At 56.6% G+C, this 10,237-nt stretch overlaps 3 protein-coding genes across 3 annotated transcripts; 1 reads left to right on the forward strand and 2 right to left on the reverse strand.

The window, feature by feature from the left end:
* Positions 1–129: 129 nt before the first annotated feature.
* On the forward strand, positions 130–1,516 carry LY79DRAFT_667757 (uncharacterized protein; the record flags this gene model as incomplete). The annotated part of the gene is made up of 2 exons (XM_060563429.1): positions 130–273; positions 662–1,516. 2 exons carry the CDS (start codon positions 130–132, stop codon positions 1,514–1,516), a joined length of 999 nt encoding a protein of 332 aa, XP_060416770.1.
* Positions 1,517–2,556: 1,040 nt separating this feature from the next.
* LY79DRAFT_510551 (urease) lies at positions 2,557–5,388 on the reverse strand (the record flags this gene model as incomplete). The annotated part of the gene is made up of 5 exons (XM_060554175.1): positions 2,557–2,877; positions 2,960–3,851; positions 3,926–5,112; positions 5,184–5,270; positions 5,368–5,388. The coding sequence occupies 5 exons, from the start codon at positions 5,386–5,388 to the stop codon at positions 2,557–2,559; spliced, it is 2,508 nt and encodes an 835-aa protein (XP_060416771.1).
* Positions 5,389–7,186: 1,798 nt separating this feature from the next.
* On the reverse strand, positions 7,187–9,755 carry LY79DRAFT_546082 (histone acetyltransferase subunit 3). Its single transcript, XM_060557213.1, has 2 exons — positions 9,170–9,755; positions 7,187–8,997 (listed from the first exon to the last, which is right to left on the reverse strand). Exons 1-2 carry the CDS (start codon positions 9,639–9,641, stop codon positions 7,505–7,507), a joined length of 1,965 nt encoding a protein of 654 aa, XP_060416772.1. The 5' UTR covers positions 9,642–9,755; the 3' UTR covers positions 7,187–7,504.
* Positions 9,756–10,237: the final 482 nt, after the last annotated feature.

Here is a 10,237-nt window from a genome sequence, read left to right on the forward strand (position 1 = left end):
CCAACCCAACCCAACCCAGTCCAGCTTCTTCCATCGTCGCGCGTCAACGCAGCACCTTGGTCTTCTACAGCGCTCGCCGGCACTAAATTCCTACGCCATCAACCGCAACCTTCAAAAGCCACCATCACAATGCCCCGTCCCTCGAAGAAGGCCGTCGAGGCCCCCAAGCCTCCCGTCGCTGCTGTCCCCGTCGCGCCTGCTCAGCCAGTGCAACCCCTCCAGATCCCCCAGAGACACATTGATGTCGAGGGTTTCATTCGTGTCCGCGACTCGGTAAGAACACCCATCTCTCATGCCCTAATCACGACTCAACCTCGCGTCGCTTTGTTATTCCCAATCCAATACTTCCACCATTCTTGCATGCGCGCATGCTTGACGACCATTGAGCCATTGGCCCTGCAAATGTCAATCAGTCATGACCGCGATAAATCCCATTACAAACTCTAAACACTGCACTCAAATGGACTGAGCATCTTTTTTTTTTTTTTTATTTTTTTATTTTTTACGCGGCTCAACCTGACGCCGCGCCTGCTCGTGAGGCGTGGTTCATATGAGCTTCAACCCAGTCCAGTTTAAGACAGCTACAAGCACGCATTGCATCTACTGCTCATCATTCATATACTTGAGCCTTGAGCGAGACCGCGTGCTAACATTCTTCCAGGTCCACCAACGTCTCATCACTATCTTGGAGTTGATCAAGAACTTCTCTGAGGACTACTACCGCCAGACCAGCCTTCTTCTCGGCGAGGCTGCTAATGAAGGCATCCCGGGCATCGACCACCCCTTGGTCAACCTTGACCATGCTGTCGCTCAGAACATGGCTCCCCTCGCCCTGGGTCTTGCCCCCGGTGCTCCTTACCACACTGCACCTGTCGAGGAGAAGAAGGAGCGCAAGAAGCGCACTCATGACCCCAATGCTCCCAAGCGCCCCCTGACCCCCTACTTCCTCTACATGCAGACTGCCCGTCCCATCATTGCTCTTGACCTCGGCGATGCCGCCCCTAAGGGCGCCGTTCAGGAGGAGGGCCAGCGTCGCTGGAAGGCCATGAACCCCGCCGAGAAGGCTGGCTGGAACAACGCTTACCAGTACAACCTCCGCCTCTACCAGGCTCGTGTCCACGCCTACAAGCAGGGTGGCAACCCGGAAGCCAGGCTCATGGACGACGATGCCGCCCTCAAGTACGCCGAGGAGCACAACATCCAGATAAACCCTGTCGATGTCGTCCCGGATGTTGAGGATGCCATTGCCGAGCAGCTGAACCAGGCCAACACTGCTGATGCTCCTGGCGAAGAAGAGGATGACGAGGAGGTTCCCGCCCCCGTCAAGACTCCCAAGAAGCCCGCATCCACCCGCAAGCGCAAGACTGCCACCCCTGCTGCTGAGGCCGAGCCCAAGGCCACCGGCACTCCCGCCAGCCCTGACAAGAAGCGCCGCCGCACATCAACAAAGGTTGCCGACGCCGCCGAACCGGCCGAGCCAACCAAGAAGAGCAGGGCCAAGAAGGCAAAGGCTTGATTGCTTCACGTTTCGCTCTCATCTTCTTTCTGGTTTTTGTTTTGCAAAGATGATACCTCATGGCGCGGCTAGTTGTCGGTCCCCCTGGCTGGCCTGAGTATTGGCGCAGGTGTACTAAGGAGACACTGTGGACTAGGGAAACAAGGGAAAGGACCACACTTGCTTCGGTCCTTCCCCGCCACTTGCGTGCGGTGTGTATGATTTCACAAGGCGTGGTTTATGGGGGGGCTCAACGGACATGTGCGAAAGGAATACAAAACGCCCTGCTGGAGGCGGGCGGTGTGGGTCCATGGCTTCGGGCTGGGTTGGCTTAATTGCTGTTTATTTCATCCTGTATGTATAACGATGGACATGAATTGAAAAACATCGATCATTACTCGGGCTCCTCAGCTCGATATGTACGAGTAGGCGGTGCATGATGCTCCGCGCGGCCATTGACCGCACGCAAGCTGAGCGACCTCGGCCAGGCCTTCTCTCATAACCTTAGGTTCATGCTCGAAAGGACGTTTAATTCTTGCCTATGCGCGTAGTTTGGTGATCTCGAGTGAAGGCAATCTCGGCGATGAGCTAACACAAGAAGGTCCCCCGTCTTGGCCAAAGCACCGCAACCACAAGCAGTCTGTCAACCGAATCCCACAAACAGCTGTAAGGCAGAAAATATTACTTCCGCAGTGAACGGAACCGGGGTTTGCTAGCAGGCAGACCACGGAAAGTTTAGCAGGCATTTAAGGGCAACCTTTTTTTTTTTTTTTTTTTTTTTTGCGATTTAGTAATGAAATGTTTGCTGCGTTGCTTTTTGGGTGAATCATGTCTTCTCATGTGTCATCAATTACACTTCCCCCCGTTGGAAGGTATCCCAGCTACCATATATGTAGCTCGTGCGCTCTGGAATGCTCCCCTCATCAAACACACAAACTCCTACTTCAGGTCTACTTCTTTCCGCATCGATTCGAGACCTCTCTCCTCCTTCTCCTCACCAGACGCTCCAGCCATCTCCAGAGGATCTGTATCTCACTCTCCCACTCTCTCGTAGTACCAGCTTAATACACGTAAAACGCCTGCGTCAAGGGCAACGTCTCGGCCGGCGCTGCCTCACACACGACGCCGTCGGCCTCGACTACGTAGCTCTCCGGATCGACACGCATCTTAGGCATGCTGTCGTTGAAGCGCATGTCCTTCTTGCCGACGGTACGGCACCCCTTGACGGCCTCGATGCGTTTCCGGAGGCCGTAGGACGCGATGGCGCCCGAGCTGATGGAGCCCTCCGAGACGAACAGCACCGACGACGCGGGGACGAGGGGCGCAAACATGGGCCGCGCGATGACGGGCTGCACCGTGGGAATCGACGCATTGGGGTCACCCTGGGCGCGGTTTTGTTAGCATTACAATCGACGAGACTTGGGGAGAGGCAGGGAAGAAGGAAGAGGTGAAAAAGGAACTAACCATCTGTGCCGACGCGATGAGGCCGCTCTTGATGACCAAGTTCGGCTTCGTGCCGAACCATGCCGGATCCCAAACGACCAGGTCCGCGAGCTTCCCAACCTCGATGCTCCCTACGAGATGCGAGAAGCCCTGCGCGACGGCGGGGTTGATGGTGTACTTGGACACGTACCGCTTGACGCGGAAGTTGTCAGCGCCCGTCCCCTCATCCTCGGCCAGGAACCCGCGCTGCACCTTGTTCTTGTGCGCTGTGTTCCACGTGCGGAGGATAACCTCGCCACAGCGGCCCATGGCCTGCGAGTCGGACGACATCATGCTGATGGCGCCTAGGTCGTGGAGCACATCCTCCGCGGCGATGGTCTCGGCGCGGATGCGCGACTCGGCGAACGCCACGTCCTCGGGGATGTTCTTGGACAGGTGATGACATACCATGAGCATGTCGAGGTGCTCATCCAGAGTGTTGCGTGTGTAGGGGCGCGTGGGGTTCGTGGACGAGGGGAGCACGTTGGGGTGCTCGACGACGGAGATGATGTCGGGCGCGTGGCCGCCCCCGGCGCCCTCGGTGTGGTAGGTGTGGATGGTGCGGCCGGCGAAAGCGTTGATGGTGGACTCGACGAAGCCGGACTCGTTGAGCGTGTCGGTGTGGATGAGGCACTGCACGTCGAGCTCGTCGCACACGGTGAGGCACGAGTCGATGGCCGCGGGTGTGGTACCCCAGTCCTCGTGGAGCTTGAGTCCGCAGGCGCCGGCGAGAACCTGCTCGCGCAGTGCCTCGGGCGCTGAGTCGTTGCCCTTGCCGGTGATACCAATGTTCAGGGGCAGCGAGTCGCAGGCCTGAAGCATCTCGCGCATGTAGTTCTTGCCGGGGGTGCAGGTCGTTGCGGACGTGCCGGCGCTACGGAGTTGGAGCGTGTCAGTTGACGGCCAGTGTGTGAATATGCTCACTGAGAGGACGAGGAAGGATCTCACCTGGGTCCAGTACCACCGCCCAGCATCGTGGTGATGCCCGACGCGACGGCCTCGTTCACCTGTTGAGGACAGATGAAGTGTATATGGGTGTCGACACCGCCTGCCGTGACGATCTTGCCCTCGCCGGCCACGACGTCCGTACAGCTGCCGACAATCATGTTAGGCGTCACGCCGTCCATGACGTCGGGATTGCCCGCCTTTCCAATGCCCACGATCATACCGTTCTTGACGCCAATGTCCGCCTTGTATATTCCCGTCCAGTCGACGACAAGCGCGTTGGTGACGACCATGTCCAAGGACTCTGCATCCGGCCGCCCCGTCGCCTGGCCCATGCCCTCTCTCAACGTCTTTCCGCCGCCGAACTTGCACTCATCGCCGTACACGGTGAAGTCCTTTTCAACCTTGATCCACAGGTCGGTGCTCCCCAGCCGGACGAGGTCATCAACGGTGGGGCCGAACATGGTAGCATACGCCGCGCGCTCCATGTGGTATGCTTCGGCGAAGTCCATGATGGCCTCGGGCTCCGGTGCGTGCGCGAAGCCGGCCAACTGAAGCTTCTCGACGATCTCCGTCGCACGCCACAGCTCGACGCCCCCTGAGGCGAGCCGGTTGCCGCCGCGGATGACCTTGTTGCCGCCGATCTCGACGAGGGTCACCGTCTTGACGTCGCCGGGCTCGAAGCGCACCGACGTGCCGGCAGGAATGTCGAGGCGGTAGCCGTACGACTTTTCCCGGTCGAACTCGAGCTGCGGGTTCGTCTCGATGAAGTGGTAGTGCGAGCCGACCTGGACGGGGCGGTCACCCTTGCTCTTCACCCTGAGGCGGATGCGCTTCCGCGCCGCGTTGAGCTTCACTTTGTGGACGGCGGTGATGACGGCGCCAGGGGCCCGCTTGGGCTCGTAGGCGGCGACCTCGGGCATGGGGAAGAGGTCGTTGCTGGGCACGGGAAGGAAGCTGCCGTACAGGGCGCGGGCGAGATCCCCGTCGTCGGTTGCGATGGGGTTGTGGACCGTCACGAGGTAGGTCCCCGAGGGGAATGTGCCCTCAACCTGGATCTCGTGGAGGGTACTGCACACGGAGGGGAGTACATGCCGGCGGCCCAGCATGGTGGCCCCCAGGCCCATGAGGTCAGCGACGGTGTGGTTGCCATTGCGGATGAGCTCTTGCAAGTTGCTTGCGATCAATGCCTTTCGGTGTGAGTGTTAGTGCACGCGGTCCTGAACAGCGGCACCGAAGCCATAAACGGAGGATTTCGTACCGTTGCTTCGGAGTGGTTCAGCTTGACACCCCGGGCGAGTCGCCGCTGCGCTATGGAGCCTAATTGAGAGATGACGAGCTTATCTAGCTGTAATCACGATGTCCTGTGTTAACACTGCTGTTGCGGTTCAACCAGACTGCCAAGGCGACAGGGATGTGTAAGAGTGCTTGACTTGGGCACAAACCTCTTTTGGTACGAGATGCATCCTGGCGGGCAGAATGTGTACAGTCTCGAGCCAGAATCTTCTCGGTGAGCGTCGCACGTATGTTGGGTAAGAAGAGAAATTAGAGATTAGAGGTCTTTACCGGCACCAGGACAGGAACAGAGACAGAGTCCTGATAGCGAGCGGCCGTTGAGGGAGCGCCCGCGCCCGCGCCACCCTCGGGCCTGGACCGGCGGCCAGATAAAAAAGGTGGGATGATGATAAGACGCCTTCCACTACCCCGCACAGGGAAGGTCCTTGAGTGTGCGACTGCCAAACCACCAATGCAATCCTCTCGTCTGTCTAATAGGCATTACATCCAAATTTTAGGAGATAAGCAAGAGAGACCGGTGAACTCCGTCCGTGCCGTTCCCACTAATTAAGCCCACTGCTTCTCCGTTCTTTTCCCCAGCATCTCAGATGCATGATACAGTAGCACCCGACCCCCACAATCCAGGAACCGATTGTTACATAGTCCGCGTCGTCAACCAGCAAAGCGATAGCAAATGCACCAGAAAGTCAACCACACTTAACAGCACACGCCGACGCGGTGATGCTCGATTGTCGAGGGTAACTCTAGTCCACCGACCTGACCTCACCATGGATGCCCATTGTGACTATTTGAAGTGCTGGGAGTAAACCCACTGTGTGGGGAAATAATTCAGGAAGGCAATTCTCTCTGGATCCTGAGGGGAAACTGTATTTGTGAGTTGAAGTCCAATGCGATGAGCACCAGCCTGATAACGTCTGCTCGCCGTTCACAGTGAGGCTTCACCTACGAAGCTCCGAATCTGTTTTGTAAACTCGGTGCATCGTGCAGAACTTCAAAGTCACTGGATCAATGGTTAGATTTTGTAGGAAACCCCCGTTCTGTAACCTTCCTTGAGCAGGCAGGGCTGTTCAGGGTGTGCATGTGGTAAGCGTTGATGCCTAGGTCAATGATTCCTCACTTGAGGGTATGTGATACCGAAGACGACAGTCTAGACGTGACTTAGCCATTCCGGTTTTTGAGATGTTATATTTGCAGGTGCCTTGATCGGCACCACCCTGTTGCCGCATCCTTCAAACCCCAACCTGCCTGACGCCAGACGTACACCAATCCCATATGTTCGATACCATGGCACTTAAGCACTCCGGTCCAGAATACACAGCTAGGAATAACTTCGGCCAATGTATGATATGAAGTGATAGCTGCACATATAAAGCCGATAAGTAACGAAGTAGATGCAGACGCGCCACCAAGTCAACGGAACTACCAACTTCCACAACCGCCTTCTGCTCGACAAAATTCATGGCTACCTATGCTCTAGTTCTAAGAACACAGTACGAAAAGTAGTCTCGGGTACGGAAAACATGAGCCGAACTTACTCTAGACCAGGGTGCATTATCATGGTTTGAAGACGCTTTTACAGACAGACAGCCTTGGTCACCTGCAGAAACCAAACCCGACGGCATATTAACGCGTGAACACACGCACACACACAAAACATATGTTGAACCACAGCAGCCCATAGCATTAGAAGACCAGACACCGTACCCTCTGAAGTGCCCTGCCGACGGCTCCAAATATCCTTCATCTTTGTTCGCCGACGCGCGCGGACCGGCCCCCACCCGTCCCCCATACAATGACGACACTGGCCCGTCTCAACACCCACTCAAAAGTTTCTAGAGATATACTTCTCATCGAGGGCGCTGACTAGATATGTGGCTTTGGAGATGAGATGGTCAGGGACACGTCAGTAACAGTTGATGGAGCTCGCGACCTCACAGTTGCCACATAAATGCCTTTGCAAAGAAAAGTTAGGCAGGAGAGGGCACCGCATAGTAGGCGATGCTCGAAAGGTTTGGCTTGCAGCCTCGAAGAGTGTTTCCAATAAACATTGGTACCTCAGTTCTTCATCGCTACAACAACCATCTACCAAGTTACTGTTCAGCCTACTGATAACCAAGTCTTTATCAAGCCCCCAACGCCGTCTGCCGAGCCGGGCCCTGAACCAACGACTACCGCCCGAAAGTTCGCCTCCCAAACCCCTGAAAGCAAAATCAAAGCCAAAATACGCGCCAGTGCTAGTTATAACGTATTGTCGCAATCCCTCGTTTTCCCAACACCGCCTGCAAATCACTCCTCCTCGACTTCCTCGTCCCACTGCGACTTTTCCCTCTTCATCAGGTCAGACATGACGTTTGCCTTGAAGATTGAGGAGTCGGGATCCGAACTGCGGGGAACCTTGCCTAGGCTTTCGTCGTCGAACACAGATCCTATCGTGTCGATCCAGCGCTTGCGGCGCTCCATTAGGGTCTTGGTCAAGTCGCCAATGCCTGGCCTCGCCATGCCAGCCGCGCCGCCAACAGCATGACTGCCGCCTCCAGCTCCGCCAGGACGCTTGTTCTTCTTGCTCTTGCCCATCGTGCGCGTCCGCTTGAGGTATGCAGCCTGCACTTGTGTGTCAAGGTCCTCGAGGATCGTCTGGTACTCTTGATGCGCCATGCGTTCCTTGACGAGTTCTGTAAGTCGAGCCTTGCGCGCGCCGTTGATGAGCATCTGTTCACGCAAACGACCCTGCAGCAGGCGCAGCCTGGCCGCCACTTCGTCGTCGAATGCGCCGTCGTACTCGCTCTCGAAATTGCCCTCCTGAGGAAGGAAACCGATGTGTCTCAATTCCTGCTTGATTCGCTCATCGACCTGTGTGTACTCCAGCTTGGGATGCGAAGCCTTCTTCCAAGCCTCTGAGTTTGACTCAGGCATGAAGGATGCAGGAGGAACTGGCGGCGCCTTATCGTCGCTGAAACTCTGCTGCGCATCTCCAAACTCCCCGTTCACACTACCACCGTTCATGGCAATGTCTCCATTGGGGACGCCGTTGGGGCCCTTGTCCTCGTCCGCCTGGGGCCGGTTCTCTGGTCGCATGGCTTGCATCAAGCGCGATAACAACGGCCCGACTGATAACTTGTCTGTCTCAGCAACCTCGTCATCCATATTGTCAATCGCGCCACGGGGTTGGTTAGGTGCCAATTGTTCGCGGGCGTTCTGGGGTTTGTCGAGAGCCATGGCACCATCCTCCTCTGCCCAAATCTCGGTGTAGTGCTTCTTGCCCCTCTTGGGCATGTGGAAAGGTGTGACGCGATCGCCGCGCTCTCGGAGAAACCCTAGGTCTTCTTCGGTAAACGGGCGAAAGTACGGTTCCATGTACGTCGAGAAGGTTGAAAAGCTGATTTGGTTCGTGGGCTTGGCACTACTAAAGTCCTTGTCGGGAGGGTCGCCAGCGATGAGATCGGCCAGGTCGGTCCTGGGGAAGACGGCAACGGAGAAAATCTCCTTCAACTCTTCATCGGGCATGCCTGAATGCGTTGGGCGAATTTCGTAGACGGTAGGGTCGGGGAAGGTGGATGGGTCGTCGCCGAAGGTGTGCGCAGCCGGTTGTGCTTTTTTGGGCGGCGCGCCCTCGTCTTCTGAGCTCTCCTCTTCCTCCTCTTCATTGTCTTCTTTTTTGGTCTTCTCGTCGACTTCCATTGCGGATGGCGTTGCAGGTGCGACGGGTGACAGGGAAGAACTGGCCGAGTCGCGCGAAAGCTTTCGTGGTTTAGTGGATTCCCTAAGCGGGGATGACCGTTCTGCGGTAGCGGGCAAGGTCAGTACTCGCGACAAGGTGAAGACAATGAATCGCTCGCGGTGATGAGGTGAGCTCCCCGTGGGCTTCCCATGCCCCACGAATAAGCCAGGCGGGAAAATTTTGAAAGAGAACTGAGCTGCACCGGGCCAAGCAAAAGGTAGTGGGTGACCTACCGATTCCCCCTTCCTGGGGGGGTGCCAGGGTATCAGCCGCCTTTCTCTTCTTCTTGTTTGTCTTGCTGGTCTTCTTGCTATCCCCCTCGGCCTTTCCAGCGGCGTCGGTGCTTTCTTCAACCTCGTTGACGTATTGCTTGCGGGTACTGGCCAATATCCGCATGCCCCTGTCGCAGAAATTGCTGCGTCTGTCTATGGTTTCCTGTAGACGCTGGAGGCGTGCGATCATGCCATCAAGGCTCTTGGAATCGGGTATGACGGCATTGGACGCGCCCTGGTCGACTAGGTCATCATAGTTGAGGTTTCGGAACTGCTCTACGCGCAGCTCGAGATACTCGGTATCGACGGCCTCGATGGGTGGTAAGCTGGCGGACGGGACGACGGAGCTGGGAGTCGTGTTGCGGCTCCGTTGTCGCATAGCGCCGGGCCCGGCCTTCTTGCCAGTGCCCTTCTGGCTCGCGGCAGGCGGCATCGCGAGCTGTCTGTAGTGGGTGTTTTCAGTTGCGGCCGATGTGCTGATGTGAATGGAACTTGCGTGTCGTCGTTGTTGAGGATTGAGATGGATCGAGTTATGCCAGGTTGGAGGTTGCACATCTGATGTCGAGCGTCGACTGGCAGTCAAAGATCGCGCCGTCCTACGGTACACGCATAACCAGCTTACTGGATTGGTCACTGATCGCGGAAGTATGGGTCGAGCCGCCTTTGTACCTATGTACCCCGAGGTCGCCAGTGGAAGTCTGGGGGATGGATGTACATGTGGAAAGTAGGTACCTACACCTACAGGTAGGCACTTGGGGTTGGTAAGGCAAGCTGCTACAGAGCTGGAGGTACTTCAGGGACCGCGCTCAGTCAGTGGATCTGTATACCCCAGAGAGCAGCGACCAGAGGCGAACGAGCCTCCAAGGGGCGCGGTTTGTCGTCACATGTGGCACATTGTCCTTTCGCTAGCAACTTATCCCAGTGAATTGGGGTCTGGGAGCCAGTCACTCGTTAAAATGAACAACAGTATTGTTTCGATGAGAAATCTTCAATCAGAACGGACGGGATTCGTAAGATTGGTGGTTTCCA

This window comes from Colletotrichum navitas (genome assembly GCF_030913465.1).
Source record: "Colletotrichum navitas strain CBS 125086 chromosome Unknown LY79scaffold_14, whole genome shotgun sequence".
Taxonomy (NCBI): domain Eukaryota; kingdom Fungi; phylum Ascomycota; class Sordariomycetes; order Glomerellales; family Glomerellaceae; genus Colletotrichum; species Colletotrichum navitas.

What these genes read in the sequence shown, in the direction of transcription:
- LY79DRAFT_546082 (XM_060557213.1), bottom strand. Translation starts at nt 9,641, where the DNA reads ATGCCGCCTGCCGCGAGCCAGAAGGGCACTGGCAAGAAGGCCGGGCCC. An exon ending in CCCCCAGGAAGGGGGAATCG is followed by an intron (nt 8,998 to 9,169) that starts GTAGGTCACCCA and finishes CCGCTACCGCAG; the next exon opens with AACGGTCATCCCCGCTTAGG.